At 37.5% G+C, this 18,824-nt stretch overlaps 1 protein-coding gene across 3 annotated transcripts in view; it reads left to right on the top strand.

The window, feature by feature from the left end:
- dbf4b (DBF4 zinc finger B) overlaps positions 1-18,824 on the top strand; it is a 53,185-nt gene that overhangs the window by 21,302 nt on the left and 13,059 nt on the right. For all 3 annotated transcript variants that reach the window (XM_049464710.1, XM_022686719.2, XM_022686720.2), the window contains exons 4-8: positions 7,863-7,913; positions 14,892-14,958; positions 15,195-15,259; positions 17,623-17,662; positions 18,330-18,375. In XM_049464710.1, the coding sequence (XP_049320667.1) occupies positions 7,863-7,913; positions 14,892-14,958; positions 15,195-15,259; positions 17,623-17,662; positions 18,330-18,375 (269 nt within the window). The remainder of the gene's footprint in view (positions 1-7,862; positions 7,914-14,891; positions 14,959-15,194; positions 15,260-17,622; positions 17,663-18,329; positions 18,376-18,824) is intronic.

The following is an 18,824-nucleotide window of genomic DNA, read 5'->3' as shown; positions in this document are numbered from 1 at the left end:
ATTTATTAAGAACCGACCATTTCTTAAGCGTAACCGAGCCGGCCGGTGGGAAATCTCTGCCCGAGTTCAGGTCGGGCATCGGGCAGATAAACCAAACTAGTCCAAACACATGCCGTCAGGTGAATTGGAGATACTGAACTTCTTTCTTCTTCTTAATATTAATATTCGTGACATAATTATGGTAACATAACGACTTCTGTTAATATTAAGACTTTAATTTTATGATGACTTTAATATTACGACTTTTATCTGGTAATAATGCGAGTTTAATCTGGTAATAGTATGACTTTAATCTGGTATTCAACTTTAATCTGGTAATATAACGACCTCCTCCACCAGTCTTATACATTGCTTTTGGATAACTTTATGCCATTATGCCATCGGGTATAAACTGGTAGAGTTGTGATTATTATAGATGTATTTTACACCTTCCTCAGTGGAAATTAATGCACTGGGGGCGCGTGCAACAGACGGTGTCAGGCAATGCAGTGTCTATGTACACTGCTCAAAAAAATAAAGGGAACACTCAAATAACACATCCTAGATCTGAATGAATGAAATATTCTCATTGAATACTTTGTTCTGTACAAAGTTGAATGTGCTGACAACAAAATCACACAAAAATCATCAATAGAAATCAAATTTATTAACCAATGGAGGCCTGGATTTGGAGCCACACACAAAATTAAAGTGAAAAAACACACTACAGGCTGATCCAACTTTAATGTAATGTCCTTAAAACAAGTCAAAATGAGGCTCAGTATTGTGTGTGGCCTCCACGTGCCTGTATGACCTCCCTACAACGCCTGGGCATGCTCCTGATGAGGTGGCGGATGGTCTCCTGAGGGCTCTCCTCCCAGACCTGGACTAAAGCATCCGCCAACTTCTGGACAGTCTGTGGTGCAACGTGACGTTGGTGGATGGAGCGAGACATGATGTCCCAGATGTGCTCAATCGGATTCAGGTCTGGGGAACGGGCGGGCCAGTCCATAGCTTCAATGCCTTCATCTTGCAGGAACTGCTGACACACTCCAGCCACATGAGGTCTAGCATTGTCCTGCATTAGGAGGAACCCAGGGCCAACCGCACCAGCATATGGTCTCACAAGGGGTCTGAGGATCTCATCTCGGTACCTAATGGCAGTCAGGCTACCTCTGGTGAGCACATGGAGGGCTGTGCGGCCCTCCAAAGAAATGCCACCCCACACCATTACTGACCCACTGCCAAACCGGTCATGCTGAAGGATGTTGCAGGCAGCAGACCGCTCTCCACGGCGTCTCCAGACTCTGTCACGTCTGTCATGTGCTCAGTATGAACCTGCTTTCATCTGTGAAGAGCACAAGGCGCCAGTGGCGAATTTGCCAATCCTGGTGTTCTCTGGTAAATGTCAAGCGTCCTGCACGGTGTTGGGCTGTGAGCACAACCCCCATCTGTGGACGTCGGGCCCTCATACCATCCTCATGGAGTCGGTTTATAACCGTTTGTGCAGACACATGCACATTTGTGGCCTGCTGGAGGTCATTTTGCAGGGCTCTGGCAGTGCTCCTCCTGTTCCTTCTTGCACAAAGGCGGAGGTAGCGGTCCTGCTGCTGGGTTGTTGCCCTCCTACGGCCTCCTCCACGTCTCCTGGTGTACTGGCCTGTCTCCTGGTAGCGCCTCCAGCCTCTAGACACTGCGCTGACAGACACAGCAAACCTTCTTGCCACAGCTCGCATTGATGTGCCATCCTGGATGAGCTGCACTACCTGAGCCACTTGTGTGGGTTGTAGAGTCCGTCTTTGGCGCTAAATGTGAGAACATGAGCGTCTTCTCTAAACTCCACTCCACTCTGAGCAGCACATAGTCGTCTGTAACTGTCCCAGCCTCAATTTGACTCAAATCTACTGACGTCTCAGCCCCGCCCCAAACTCAGGAGAGCGTTCTGATTGGGCAGCGGTTGGTTTTAATTTTGGAACTCTTACAGCGCTGTGGTTAGACAGAATGCAATCGCTGGGCATCATGATTGCTTTACACATTCGCAGCGCCACACAGTGGAATACAATGCAGTTGAGGTGATTGCATTTTAAGTGCAATTCTGACAGAAATTCAGCGTTTCTTTCTTTAAATACCAATCCACACACACTGTTCTTCTGTCCAGAGATTGGGTGACATTAAAGCAGTGCACTGGAGCTATTGCTTTTCATTGTGGCACATTTTCCTCACATCCGTGTTTAAAAGCAATTTAGTGAGTATTACATTCAAAGGAGGAGTTTAAGTTTAAAGTACCTTATGGTGAAAAGCAACACAGCTGTGCCTTGATTACATTTCAAGGTGTATTTTATTAAATTCTGGCACTAATTCAGCTTTTGGTTTTGAAAATGCAAATAAGTGTGTATTGTTTTTTTAATAAAAGAGATCAAGTGCAATGAAATGTAATGTAATAGTCGTATCACATTTCAGTTTGGTACTTAATCTGCATGTTAGTGAGAAAAAGCAATGCATTTTGTGGATTGTTTATACATTTTTCCTCCCTAGTGTTGGCACTAATTCCTCTCCATATGTAACTGATTGCAAAGTCATTTCTAAAGCTTTGGGACTCCAGAGAACCATTACCAGAACTATTATTTACAAATGGAGAAAACATGGAAGACTGGTGAACCTTCCGAGGAGAAACTAACCGACAAAAATTACTCCAAAAGGGCATGAAGAACTCATCCAGGAGGTCCCAAAACAACCTAGAACAACATTTATAGAACTGCAGGTCTCACTTGCCTCAGTTAAGGTCAGTGTTAATCATTCAATAATAAAAATGGACTGTTTAATAATGGTCTTCATAGGAGAATTTCAAGGCAAAACAGTGCTGACCAAAAACAGCACAACGACTCAACTCAAATTTACCAACAAAGATCTTGATGATTCCCAGAACTTTGGGTAAATATTCTTTTTACTGATCTGCCAAAAGTGGAGCTTTTTGAAAAATGTGTGTCCCAGTACATCTGTTGTAAAACTATCACAATTTCAGAAAAAGAACATCATGCTGAGTGTAAAACATGGGTGTGGTAGTGTGATGGTCTGGGGCTGCTTTGCTGCTTCAGGGTTTTGATAACGTGCTGTAATAGATGGAACCAGGAATTCTGCTCTTTACCAGACAATCCTGAAGGAGAATATTCGGCCATCTGTTCCAAGCTCAGGTGCACTTGGGTTCTGCAGCAGGACAGTGATCCAAAGCACGCAAACAGGTTCACCTCTGAATGGCATAAAAAATTAAGGGTTTGGAGTGGCCTAGTCAACGTTTGATTGAGATGTTGTGGCTGGTCTTAAACAGAACATTTATGCTGGAAAACCCTCCAATATGGCTGAATTAAAACAATTCTGTAAAGAAGAGTGAAAAAATTCCTCCACAGAGATGTGGAAGACTCATTGGCAGTTATCAGTAAAGCTTGATGGCAGTTGTTGCCGCTAAGGGTGACAAAACCAAGTTATTAGTTTTAGGGAGCAAACACTTTTTCACACAGGGCTAGATTGTTTTTTTCCCCTTAATACATAAAAGTATCATCTAAAAAGTGTTTTTTATATTTACTCAAGTTATATTTGTCTGATAATAAAGTTTGTTTGACATTCAAAAAAATATCTATCATAAAAAAGCAAAAACAAAAGAAATGTATGGGGGCAAATACCGTATTTTTCGGACTATAAGGCGCACCGTATTATAAGGCGCACGATGAGTGAACGGTCTATTTTTAGTGTTAGTCCATACACAAGGCGCACTGGATTATAAGGCGCACTAAATGAAACTTTATTTATATCAGTAACAATAACTCTGAGCAATAAATCCTTCACAATATCTGTGAAAAATAACATCTCTGAGCAATAAATCAACAAGCACAGCAAGTACGTATTACTCCGCGACGCTCCTGACAACGGTAGCCGCAACGCTCCGACAGACCATAATATTATGTTGAAGCACAGCAAGTACGTATTACTCCGCGACGCTCCTGACAACGGTAGCCGCAACGCTCCGACAGACCATAATATTATGTTGAAGCACAGCAAGTACCGCATTACTCCGCGAGGCTTCTGACTATAATAGCGTGTTGTGCCGAATTCGGTGAATAAAACGGTTTTAAAACAGAGATAAAGATTGGATAAGTTTCATTTCTGGATGAAGTGATTTCCAGCGCTGTTTGGATATAACTGTGGATTACAGGAGACTGGATTGATGGATTCTCTTTAGTCTGGACGCGTTTTGAAGGTAGGACCTGTGGCTGAGCGCGGGTGTGTGTTCGGGGGGTGGCGGCAGTGACCGGAGGTTACCCCAGGACAAAAGGAGAGCCTTTTATTACTGGAAACATGCGCTCTGACGCAGCTTTAATTCATGAAACATACATCCTACAGTAAAAGCACAGTTCTGGAATCCGGAGAGCCAGATGGTTCGAATGGTGTATGACATGACCGCATTCGATGAAATATGGACGAACGATAAACGCAAATATGAGCGTTTCGGGCATATTTCGCCCTAAATGTTTATTTTCTGAAAGGATATTCCGCTAAATAGGCTAAATAGCTCAAAAGCAGAGATTCTAAGCTTTAAAATGGTATATTGGATGTCTATATTGAACCTGTAACTGTTCATAACTATTCAGAAACACAGCCAGTTATGAAATATTAAATATTTCTGGCCCGCCGGTGGGCCAGCGCGTGTTAAGAGGTTAACTTTACTTAGAAGTGGGCGCTAAAAAGAAACAGTTTGTGCTATTACCCCAGAACGGGTGGAAAGGAAAGTTTACCGGCACCTTGTTCTGGCCACGGAGCTACAGTGGAAACTAGCTACCCTGAGCCACAGCCGAGAGGCAGTACGGCAGTCAAAGGTAACCGCGCGCTAGCCCAAGAGGGGGATCTTTTTCTGGCGTGGGTGAGGAATTCTGCACAACAGAGCGCCGTGTACCACATAAAAATCGAGGTCAGTAAACACAAGCAAAATCCATACACAAGGCGCACTGCATTATAAGGCGCAATGACGATTTTTGGGAAAAAATAAGTATTTTAAGTGCGCCTTATAGCCCGAAAAATACGGTACATACCACTGTGTATATATTTATTTTGTTTTTGCTTTTTTCCACACACACACACACACACATATATGTATGGGTCAGTGACATGATGCCTAAATTTTGTTTCAAGTTACATTTTTTTTTTCAATTAATAAAAGATTTAAGAGCATAAAAAGTTGTCATAGATATGTTGTCTCTCTCTCACATTGTACTTTGTTTTTACTTGTTAAAAATAATTAGTTCATCAGAAAGTTTTGGTCATTTAAAGTGTCAAAATATCATGTGGTGCGTCCGTCCCACCATGACTATTGTTTTGAAAACTTCTTTGAAATTACTCCTAACCAATATATTTTATTTTGTTGCCTTTTTCAGCATGATTTTCAAAGTGTTTTTTAGTCCTGTACAAAACTGCAAAGCATTTGTAATTTTATTTCCATCGTAATATACAAGCAACATTTCCCAGATAATCTCCATTTAATAGAATATCATGTGGTGCGACCATCAAGAAACTACTACTTTGGGACTTTTATATTAAAACCAATTTAAATACAGGAAGTTACATCATTTACCAGTTTGCCAGGGACCTGTAGAAGCTGCAAGCAAGTTTGTAACTCTCTCTCAAATTTGATAAAAAAATAATCTTTTTAACAGCTGGTATGTAGTTGCCACATTTGGATCTCATGTGGTACGACCTCAAAAAAATAATGAATATTAAGTTATTTCTACAAATATATATACTTTAATTATAAATTTCACAGTGACCTTTTGTGGGAAGTTAGCTTATTTTGTTTAGGTGGCCAATTCTCTGCCTGTAAATTCTGATTAAATATCATATGGTGCGACCATTGCAGAGTGTTTTCCATGATAGATATATGGGCTAGATTGTCACTTTTTGTGCTTTTATATTTAGTTGATGACATGTACACACAAAGTACTATATTTTAGTATTTTTTGGAAAATATTTTAATGCAATTTAAGTAATTTTGAGTCAAATTACAGCTTATGTTTAATCTTTGTCAAATATAATTATATAAATGGAAAAAAAAACAAGCAGGTCTTTTAACTTTTATCTATTTCTTTACAACTGTAAATCTATTTTACCAGATGCCGCTGTCAAGCAGAGTGAAAAACGCTCGCCATAATTCTAATCCCGCAGATATTAGACTTGAGATGAGATGCTGGCCAAAAAATCAGGGTCAACTATTACTTGCTATTGAGAGCGTTCAGAAACATGATGTAATATTTCCAGGCAAATTAACCACGGTTAGGGGCACCTTAAAATACTACAGATGCTAAAGAAATGGTTAAAAACAAGTTTTTATTTATTTAGTTTTTACTTACATTTCCCATTTGTGGTTAAAGTGCAACCAGAAACAAGCAACTATTGTAACAATTAAGAACATCTAGTAACTTTTAGAAAGCTTTCTCCAACATAGTTTAGGTACTGACACAATGCACCCTCAAACCTGGTTTATTCAATTCTAGAATTAAATGTTCTTAACAAAGCTATAATATTCGCTGCACTTACAACACATCATAACACTTATGTTTCACACAATATATTGTGATGAGATTTTTGTAAATAAAAACAAAAAACTTTATGAAACATTGGTGTTCATGACAAATCTTTGATATTTGAATTGAATCTGGTTTAAATTAGGGCTCCGAGTGGTCCAGCGGTTAAGCGCTGCCATTATGATCAGGAGATTTCCAGTTTCGAATCCCAGTCATGCAGCTTGCCATCCCCCCATCACTCCTACGGTGATGTGGATCAGCACAAGGCTGCGTCTGTGAGCTGATGTATCATAACCGAGTCGCTGCGCTTTCCTTCGAGCGTTAGCGCTGTGATGCTACTCGAAAAATGCTGCGTTAGCAGAAGTTGAAAAAGAGGCGGAGTCTGACCTCACATGTATCGGAGGAGGCATGTGCTATTCTTCATCCTCCTGGTGTTGGGGCATCACTAGTAATAGGGGAAGTCTGAATGAGTGAGATGGGTAATTGGTCATGTAAATTAGGGAGAAATTGGGGGAAAAAAATAGAAAACAATTCTGGTTTTGTATGAAATTCTATTTTTATATTTATTAATTTTGTTGAATTTATTGTTTATTAATCTCTTTAAATACTCTTTAAAAACTTTATATTAGTGGGAATTTGTAAAATATAAATAAAATATATATTAAGGAAATTAATTAATTAATTTTAACATAAATCAGTCGCACCACATGACGTTTTGTAAGGCCAAGGCCAATTCTTCTAAATGAAAATACATAATATATATATATATATATATATATATATATATATATATATATATATATATATATATATATATACACGCACACATACAGGGGTTGTACAAAAAAACTGAAACACCTGGTTTTAGGCCACAATAATTTATTGACAGTTCTGGTGGAAACAGGAGAGTTGAGGTGCACATTGAATTCTGCTGTGATGTGGGCAGCCGGGGTTTTATGTTTTTTGGATACAATCCAGGTTAGCACCCGAACATCCCTTTCAGACAGCTTCCTCTTACAGCGTCCACAGACGCCAGTTACCCTGCTAAATTGAACCTTCACACTCTGCTCTTACAGGTGCAATAATGTGCAATTAATGAAGATTGAACGCCAGGCTGCTCCAATTTAGCCATGAATCCTCCCACACTACAATAACAAGTGTTTCAGTTATATTATCCAACCCCTGTATGTATATAGAAATAATCTATAAGAGTAGATTAATGCGGTTATCATTGGGGTCATGCCGTACTTGTCTAGTTTGTACAGATCATTACGGTGAGTTCATTTCATAAAGTATGTTTTGCTGCTATTTTTCTAGGTGTGCGGGAGCCGTGGAAAGGCTTTGTTGGAAAAAGCCATCCGCAGTCATGTAAGTTTGCAATGTTTTTAAATTTCAAGGATTTCAAAGGGCTGCACCAAATTTTCTGCAACCAAAATTACACTGTATCCGGTGGAATAAGTGAAAAAAAAAAAACATGTCTAATAAATTTGAAGTCTTTCAGGGGCAGCTCCCCTCGCCATTTCTTGAGTTACACAGCTGTATTCTGAGCATCAAATGTACTGCAGTGTCCAGTGACCAATCACTAATTATCAGCGAGTAATCCAGCTAAGAATAAAAGTAAAAATTTCACGTATTGCCAATCAAATTAAATCCTGTTTTTTATCCCATAGCAGCAGCTATTCAGTGCACTTGTACTACTACAATTGCTCCTGAGTGAACCATTAAAGTAACAGATCATCTGTTTACAAATAAACCTTAATTTTATTTTGTGTAGACTTTCTCTTTTTGTTCTCAAAATTGTAAATGTATTTTTTTAGTTCACTGAATTAATTTTTTTTTTTTGAGTAGAGATGGAACAGTCAGTCACCTATGTAATGCATCAGACGATTCACAGTAAAAATATCAGTTCGGATCTGATCAGTGCTCTGCCAATATTTCTTTAAATTAGCCGTTCCGATTCTGGAGTTAAGGTTTACACAGGACAGCTGTAGGGTTCACTGTTGTTTGGTCACAGGAAGCTGCAGTACCTCAACTAAATGCTAACTGGAACTCTGTTAGGGCTAGGCTTATCTCAGCTCACTCAGTCCGCAGATCAGTTTTATTTTGCTGTTTATGTTGTGTAAGCGCACTGTCTATGGCACAGCCTGTGCGAGTGTCCTATGCAGCTGCCTGTGTTTATACTTCTGCATCGAGTCAGCTCATTTTTTGCGGCACATTCTCTAAGATGTCCTAATACACACATTTGATACAGCTGAGCCCACCAGCTTTATGCCAAACCTTTGAGGTCCTAAACTATACACTGTCAGATGTTTGCCCCCTGAAGTAACTTTTTAGGCATTCCAAATGAACTTTATTAGTTTTCATCCCTGTCTTCCTTAATCGATAAATCAGACAAGTTTGTCAGATTGAATACGAAGTTGCTTGTGTTTGTAGCCTTGCATTGTACAGGGGTGTGAAAAAGATTGAAAAATGTAAATGTTAGTTAAAGACAACACAAATAAACACAAAATGCAGTTTTTAAATAAAGGTTTTTATTATTAAGGACCAAACTATGAAAATAAAGAAAATATATTTTGTAAATATGATACTACTTGCAAACAAACACAACACATTTTACAAATGCTAAACTCGACTATCTACCACACATGGTGTGTTTTACAAACACAAAACCTGATGGTTGTAAATATATATATAAACTTTAAATAAATACACAGCTGTTTTCTAATATATTGCTCTTTACAAACAAATATAACACGATTTACAAATGCAAAAAGCAATAAATAACAAGTAAAACATGATTTTCAAACATTACCGTGTCATGATTCACGAACACGCACAGCTTATTTGTAAATCAAGTGACTTTTGGCACACTTTCAGCAGAGTCGCAAACTAAGTATTTCAGCATGAAAGCTCATATTTGTAATGTGTAACAGCGTCCTGTATCATAACTACATCTCTGCTGTTTGTAAAAAACCAAACCGTGTGTAAATCGGGTATAAAATGCTTGAGTTGTGATTATTATAGATGTATTAATCAGTGTAAATGAATGCACTGGGGAGCGCTGGACAGGAGAGCTTGCTTTGCTGTGCAGCCACATTTGGTAAAGTGTCTCACAGCACCACCTGCTGTTCTGGGGCGATGCAGTTGGATGGGGTTGGGTGTATTTGTAAGAAAATCTCAACACGAGTTTGAGACTCTGCTAAAAGTCTGCTAAAAAGTCACGTGATTTACAAATGTGTGTTAGATAGTCGAGTTTTGTATTAGTAAAATGTGTTGTGTTTGTTTGCAAGTAGTAGCATATTTACAGAATACGTTTTCTTTATTTGCGTAGTTTTGGCACTAATTTAGCTCCATACCAATCCTACATGGCCCTGTGTGAAAAAGTGTTTGTTCCCTAAACCTAATAACTTGTTGTTCCACACTTAACAGCAACAACTGCAATCAAGCATTTGTGGAAACTTGCAGTGAGTCACTGCAGTGTGGAGGAATCTTTACAGAATTGGTTTAATTCCAACACATTGCAGGGTTTTCCAGCATGAACCACCTTCTTAAGGTCTTGCCTCTCAATAGGATTCAGGTCAGGACTTTGACTAGGCCATTTCTTTTTTTTTTTTCTTTTTTTTTAAAGATGCACATATACAAACATAAACAGAAGGAAGAGGAGAAAGAAAAGAGAGAGGGGGAAAAAGGATAACAATGACAAGACAGAAGACAAAAAAAAACAAGCAGTTATAAAATATATAAACAAAGCAGTCAGCTCTCAATATATTGTAAGAAAAGCATCCAGCCTTCTTCAAATGATTTCATATTTTTAAGATTTGCTGTAAGTCTCTCCAAGTTGCAATGATCTATAAGGAGATGTTTAATTAAAGTTTAAGTTATGTCTTTCCAGTTCAACAGTATTACTTTTTTAGCAATGGTTAATAATATTAAAATAAATGGTTTAAGATGATTGGGTGCTGTAAATGAGGAAAAGTCACTAAGAATAGCTTTAATAGGACAGAGAGGAATGACAAGTCCTATAATATCTGATAGCTTATTCATTACCTCCAAGCAAAACCCCTGAATTGAAGGACAAATCCAAAAGGTATAGTAGTAATCTTCTATGACAGCCGGAAAATGTGGACATGCATAAGGTCCCATCCGGTAAAGTTTGGATCCTGTAATGTGAATTCTGTTAAGGATTTTATATTGTATTAATTGAAGTTTGAATTACTAGTCATGGAAAATGCTATTGCATACTTTTTGCAAATTTAGATTACATGTTATCGTTATGTCTGAGCTCCATTTTTCAGTCGGAAGTGAAATAGTGCTATCTTTGGATGTAATGAGTTTGTAAATCTGTGGTGGTTGAAGACTATGTAGTTTTGAATAGAGAGATGAGAATAAAGTACCACACTTTTCATTTTGAATGTTTGTATATATTAAAAATAACATTTATCTGGTATAATAAATTTCTCCTTAACGTCACTTAAGGTCATAAATGAATCAACAGAACATAACTGTGCTAGGCTGGTTATTCCTTTCTGTTTCCAGACTGGAAATATGAAAGGTTTATTATTTAATAAAAAGATTGGATTATTCCATAAGTGGGTCTGAGCAGAGGGGGAGTAGCTATAATTAAGCATTTTGTTTGAATTCCACCAAGCATTCAAAGTATAAAGTATAAAATATTGTTTTCTTTATAGATATATCTATGAATGGGACACTCTTAATATCTTAATATCTTAATATTCATTTTCACTGTTTATATTTGGCCAAGCAATGATAACGGAAATTTGTTCCATCTTTCTAGATTATTTCTTGTGTTATAGGGACAAAATTAAGTTTATACAGATCCTTTATATTGGACGAAATGTGAATACCAAGATATTTAATAGACTGAGCAAAATGTTAGTGGTATACTTTGGATATTGTCATCCCGGCTAAGGTAAAAATTCTGATTTTGAACAATTAATGGAATAGCCAGACACCTTGCCATATTTGTTTATCAGATCATATACTGCTGGAAGAGATTGCAAAGGATGAGTGATATATAGTATAACATCATCAGCATCAGCATATAGACTGATTTTATGATGGCACGACTTCGACTGAATACCTGAAATGTTATCACATTGCCTAATGGAAGCAGCCAGGGATACAATGAAGATACAGAACAATAACGGGGACAAGGGACTTCCTCTTTGTAGTTGAAAGGGACTTGGCGTATACCTATTTGTTAGTACAGATGCAGAGGGTGAACTATGTAAAGTTTTTATCCAGTTAATTAAATATGGACCAAATCCAAAGTGATTGAGAAGCAAATAAAAAGGTCCACTCCACCCTATCAAAAGCCTTTTCACCATCAAGAGATACTTTTATACCTGACGATTTGTTTGGTAATGGGTAACTATTTTATATATATGACCTACGGGTATTCTCTTAGGAGTGTCTCCCTTTGATAAAACCTGTTTAATCAGAGCAAATAAGAGTGGAGATAACCAATTCCAGTCCAACAGATAAAACTTTACTTTTGATTTTTATATCTGAATTGATCAATGTGATTGGACGATAACTAGAACAGTCTGTAGATTTTTGTTTTTGTTTTTAATATTAATGTAAGGAGAGCAGTGTTTATATGATGAGGTATGAATCTATTCTGACAGATTTCTGAGATTACTTTCAGAAAGAGTGGTAAAATAAGAGGCCAGAACTGATTATAAACTGCTGGGTAACCCTCAGGTCCTGGTGATTTATTATTAGGCATTTTAAAAAGAGCTTTGGAAATATCCTCAGAAGAGAGAGGTCCTTCTATTGAATAAGAAACATATGTGGGTAATGTAGGTAGGGAGACACTGCTCAGGAATGTTTCAATCTCTACTAGTGAGGCTTTTTTATCTTAAGTATATAAATTGGAATAAAACGATTTAAATTCGCCATAAATAGCTGATGGGTTCTGAATAATCTTATCAGATGAATCTGAGATTGCCGTTATTATTGACTTTTCCATGTCCTGTTTTAATTGATTAGCTAAGAAATTTTTTTATTCTTTTTTTTTTTTTTTAAGTTTTATTTGAATACTTTGTTTCTGGGGTTCTGCAGTCTTCAAATATCCACCAGTCCGTAATCTGACATATACTGTTTAAGCAAGTTTCCTGAATGATTCTCTATGTTTTTTTTGTGTCAGGGAGGAGTGGTCAATGCTTGGATGTAAGTCGGTATTAATGGATATTTCTTAGAAGAGTGAGTGAAAAAAGGCAGGACAATCTATATTTGGTCCATAAATATTTAACAAAGGTAAAATATCCTTCCCAATTGAACCACTGATAATAATATACCGGCCCTCTGTATCAGTTAATACCAAATTAGATACAAATGGTACAGTTTTCCTAATTAAAATAGAAACACCCTGTTTGTTTTAGTTGTATGTTAAGTTTAAGGTATGACCAATCCATTTAGCCTTAAATTTCTGCGATTCTGCCTCTGTGAGATGGGTTCCTTGAATAAAACATTATAACAGATTTTAAACTATTAAAATGATTTAAAACTTTAGTTCTTTTAAAAGGAGAGCTAATTCCCTTTTATATTCCAAGAGTTTGTTTTCATCGATAGAGCCATAATTGCAATATCACACCATAAACTTGAGCTGACATGTAATAGAAGTACAGAACAATATAACAATACACACAATTACAACATATTGAAACAAACACACAACAGACGCTAACAAAGACTACACTCATACACAATCGAAAACAAATGAGACTGAGCATGAATGAGTAGAAAAAAAGAGAAAACAAAAACAAAACGCATTGAGGTGTTTTACAATGTGTTGTGGAGCAGGTCCATTATTGCTCCTCTTTTCAAAGTAGCCACTGGGTTATTTTAGAATCTCGGAAAAACTGACCACTAATATACAGTTTATCCACCACTAGTGAGACACGCTTGCCAGCGAGTCTATGCTCTTTCACAATCGGAAAGAGAACCTTGCGCCGCTCATTAATGTCCCGGGGAAACTGGTCATTCATACCAAAGAGTGTTCCTTTTAATTCTTGCCCTTTGCTTTTCACCAGTTCTTTTTGTTTATAGTGTTCCATTTTCCCTATTATGGGTCGAGGTCGAGTTTGTGAGCGTGCTCCAAGACGGTGTACCCGGTGTTCCAGTGCAGTACTCGGATATCCAGGGAAGTTACAAACAGCCGTCTAGCAGCTAGTTGCTGCCATGTTGCATTCACCTCTGTGCTCCGCCTCCTCACCTCAGTGACTGAAGAAAAACAAAGTGACCTGGAGTGACCTAGTCAGGGGAAACAGTCATTCAGAGGTGAACTTGCTGGTGTGTTTTGGATCATTCTCCTGCTGCAGAACCCAAGTTTGTTTCGCTTGAGGTCACAAGCAGATGGCCGGACATTCTCCTTCATAATCCTGCAGAATTCATAGTTCTATTTATCACAGCACGTCTATCAAAGCACGTTTATTTTTGGAAAACTGAGACGAGCCTTGATGTTCTTAAGATGCAGGTCATAATTGCCCATTTTCTTGCTTGTGGTGGAGTCATGAACGCTTAACTGAGGCAAGTTATGCCTGCAGATTTTGGATGTTGTTTTGGGTCTTTTATGACCTCTTGGATGACTGTTGCCGGCCACTCCTGGCAAGGTTCACCGCTGTTCCACACTTCACCCTTTGTAGATAATGTCTTTAGCTGTGGTTTGCTGGATTCCCATAGCTTCAGAAATGGCTTTATAACCTTTTTTCAGACTGATTGATCTCAGTTACTTTCTTTCTCATTTGTTCCTGAATTTCTTTGGATATTGGCATGACGTCTAGCTTTTGAATATTTTTTGATCTACTTCTACTTCAGGCAGGTCCTATTTGTGATTTCTGATGGAGAAAAGGTGTATCAGTAATCAGTCTGGGTGTGGCTACAGAAATTGTACTCAGGTGTGATAAACCTCAGGTAAGGTATGTTTTACCTGGGGGGCAAACACTTTTTCACACAGGGCCATGTGGGTTTGGAGTTTTTGTCTCCTTCAATAATAAAAACTTGAAAACTGCATTTTGTGTTTACTAGTGTTGACTATAAAAGAAAAATCATGTTTTTTTTACACCACTGTGTCTAAGATTGAGATGAGAGAGTTCTGATTTGAATGCAGTTTAGTAGTGATGGGGTAGCTTCACTGATTTAACATTTAATTATTATTTAGCATATTAAATAGCAGACACAAACTTGTCCAGTTTAATTTGCTTTACAGAACATACTATACTCTAAGCCCACAGCTGACCCTGCTAGGTGAGGAATCCTAGCTGGTTTGGTGAGATTTTTGTTAATGCAGATTGTCTTGTGCCTAATCCTCTCTGAACATTGCAGGAGAAGTCTCAGGGCACTGTACTGGCTAACGCCCGCTCTTGGGGAGTGAAGATAGTGGCTGTAGAAAGTATCCTTTTATCTGTTGTATGATTTTAGGCATTTGCTCAATTTATGGAAATAAAATGTGGTAATCTATTTAAAAGGCATTATTTTATGCATAATTGTTATTAGTATATATATATATATATATATATTTATGTGTGAACACAAAAAAAACAGGCGGAGACTTGCAGCAGAACTGGATCAGAGTTGGATATTAACTTGTGTTGCACTCTGTCTGTTATGTCTTAACTTAATGATCAGATTTTCTAAAGTGTGTTGATCAGCTGACTTTTGAACTTTCTACTCACAAAAGCAAGAGAAATGAGGTAATTCACTCTTTCATCTCATACACATGTCTTTCCCTCAGATATTCCTACTAATAACCTTTGAGTCTATCTGGATTTGAAACAAGACAAAATGGTAGGCATTTATTTTAAATGCAATTTTTGTGTTTTATATAAAGCTATGGCGTGATAGTCACAAAATAGTAAAGTAACAAATAATGTAACTGGCACTGGCCTGCGTGCACACAAGCTCCTCCACTTTGCCGCATTACGCACATGACTTGCAGCACTGTGTGTGCAGGCGTAGCCTGTTTTATGCTTAAAACAAAAAAAAAATGTTTGTTTTAGAAAGTATCTAATATTCTTAAACCATATTAGATTAGATTAAAGTCATTCAGACATAATTCTTGTAGCCCAAGTTATCAATGTTTAAGCCTGTAATCATTGTTTGCATTGGTCGTGTTTTAGTCTTTCTGAGATCTATTTTTAATTAAAAAAAATCTAAATAAAAGGAAATCTATGCTTCTTCAGTGTTGCAATGTTAGTTAACATCACTCAGATTCCGCGCAGATTTCGCTCATTAACAGTCCGAAAATGTTTTTAGCTGAGTTTTAATGCTATACTTACTAAAAAATGTGGGGTTTAAGGCTCATAATGACAGGTTGTGGAGCGTGTCGGGTTGGGCTCGGGCAGTACAGACTCAGGCTCGGTCGGGCTGGCTTTTTTAGCCCCGATCTTAGCTTACTGTAAATAAATCTTTACTACACCATTTTGAAAATCGCATTAAAACAGTAATTCGAATTAACTGAATTATTCGTGAAAATCACACAGCTCTAAATAGATTCAAATATTTACAACGCAATTCACAGCACTGTAGTGTTAAAATAACGTATCTTCTTCAGAAACAAAACAATCTAGCTAAAAACTAAATGTACAATCAATTTTTTAATATTTAAATAATTTTTAGAGAAATTAAAAATGGCAGGACTAAAACAGGACTAAAAATATTCACAGTATCTTAATTACTGGTTAATCAGGATTATTAGAGGACTGTATTTCTCTTTAAATATAAATAAGCTTTATTGTAAATAAATAAATAAAACAAATGTAATTTAGTTTCTAAAATAATGGAATTCTAAAAAAAAAAAAAAAAAAACATCTTTCTCGCTCACCTCAAACAGCCATTAAAACAAAAGATCATTCTGCTCAAGCATGAAACCACCAGAGCGGTTGATGAGGCGCCTTTCTCCACTATTTTTTAAAGGAGCTCATTTGGAAAAACAGATAAAAGGATTTTAAATTAATAGGAAGGGCAAATTTTTTTTGTATGTTTTCTAAAAGCCCTGCATAGTCCACTGTAAAACAAAATAAAAATAAATACAAATGTTATTATTATTATTATTATTATTATTATTATTATTATTATTAATAACCAGTTTTTCCTGTACTAGGATTCACTGTTATGCTTTGCTGTTCGGCTGCAGCAGTTAAAACAGTTAAAGGTCAAATGGGGTCCTTTGTTTACAACCTTTTAACGATAATATTGTTTATCGAGGTAATTTTGGTGACAATCGTGAGTAAGAATTTACATTATTGCCCAAGCCTACTAAGCACAAGCTCTTTTGCCATTTAGAGGTGAGTATTTTTGGCCTGTAACCTGCTGCTAACCCCAGCTAGCACTGCTGGAGCAACATAAGCATTACCCACTAATCGCAGTAAGCGCTAGTTAGCTCTTTTGCAATTCAAAGCTGAGTATGTTGGACAGTAGCCTGCTGCTAACCCCTGCTAGCACTTCTGGAGCAACATTAGCATAGCCTGCTAACTGCACTAAGCACTAGTTATGTCTTTCTCCGTTCAAAGGTAGAGTATTTGGACTGTAGCCTGTGTGTTTACCATGTTAAAACAAGCAATGTGGGATGAACCGCTAGCTAATGTTGCCCTGGGTTACCAGAACACTCAGGGTTCCTCAGTGTGGCGCTGTCTGGCTAGCCTAAGTGGAAATCTAAGCTTTCTGTAAATAAACAGAAGGCCTTCACTCACCCAAATGAACAGTTTTCAGGTGAGCAATCTGTGTAGATTAACATCCAGCACTTGATTGACTTTAAAAAGAAAATAGACGTTTGTTGATCTTATAATCTTATAGTCTTATAGTGCAGAAAATACGGTACCATAATTAAATTTAATCTGCACTTTTTAAGCTTTCTATTTTTGCAGAATAATAACAAACTTAATAAAAAATAAATATTAGGAACAGACACTATATGTGTTGTTTATCTTACGAAAAGTTAGACAAAAATATAATTGGTTTAATATACTGAAAATATATATATTTTTTAGTTTTACTTGTCTGTCTTTTTTTTGTCATTAAGTATTATTTTATGTTTGTTAATGTCATTTTAAAACAGAAGAAAGCAAGTGAATCGTCAGCACTGCGCATCGTCAAAGGTAACAGTATACTGTGTTTGGTTTGCTTTTGTCACTAAAAAATGTATGAGTAAACTGATAAATTACTGTACTGATCAGCTATTTATCTCAGTGTTACTGGGGCTCTACTAAAGCATTAGTAGACTGCTACAGTCATATGAAAACGTTTGAGCACCCCTATTAATCTTTATCATTTTTAGTTGTAAATATTTGGGTGTTTGCAACAGCCATTTCAGTTTGATATATCTAATAACTGATGGACACAGTAATATTTCAGGATTGAAATTAGGTTTATTGTACTAACAGAAAATGTGCAATATGCATTAAACCAAAATTTGACCGGTGCAAAAGTATGGGCACCCTTATCATTTTATTGATTTGAATACTCCTAACTACTTTTTACTCACTTACTGAAGCACAAAATCGGTTTGTTAACCTCATTGAGCTTTAATCACTGTACTGCTCAGTTATTTAATCTCAGTGTTACTGAGGCTCTACTAAAGCATTAGTAGACTGATAAATCACTGTTCTGATCAGTTATGTATCTCATTATTACTTAACTTTACTAAAGCATGAGCATTTGTGGCCTGGTGTGTTGTGCTGAATACATTTTGGGCTGTGAAAGTTTAAAACAAATGCTTCAAAATGGATTGCAGTTTGTGTAGCTGTTTCTCTTTCTGCTTTGCAGCATGTGCACTCAAAGCTGATTTCCTCAAAGTAGAGGACACTAGCAGGTCAGTAATTTTTCACCTTTATTATAGATAGATAGCAGTGCAAAAGATATGTAAACAGTAGATAGTGATAGTGATATAGGAGTGTGTGAGTGTGTGTTCATAGATAGGGGTGTGTCCATGGTGTGGCCAGAATTGCCGGAATGAAAAAGTATCACAGTCTTTTCAGTTTGCTGTGCTGAGATGAGTTGAACAGTCTTATGGCCTGAGGGACAAAAGACTTTCAGAGTCTGTCTGTGGGCCAGCACAGACAGGACTGGGACAGCAGTCGGCCGCTGGATGAGCTCCTCTGCCTGGTGATGGTGCTGTGCAGAGGGTGGTGAACATTGTCCATGATGTTCAGCAGCTTGCTGAGGGCTCTCCTCTCTGCCAGTGGTGTTAAGGACTCCAGCTCTAGTCCCAACACAGAACCAGCTTTCCTCACCAGCCTGTCCAGTCGTCCAGCATCCCTC

Source organism: Astyanax mexicanus, chromosome 15, assembly GCF_023375975.1.
Source record: "Astyanax mexicanus isolate ESR-SI-001 chromosome 15, AstMex3_surface, whole genome shotgun sequence".
NCBI classification, from domain to species: Eukaryota; Metazoa; Chordata; class Actinopteri; order Characiformes; family Acestrorhamphidae; genus Astyanax; species Astyanax mexicanus.
Note: the sequence above shows the minus strand (reverse complement) of the source record. Positions and strands in the feature narration are given on the sequence as shown.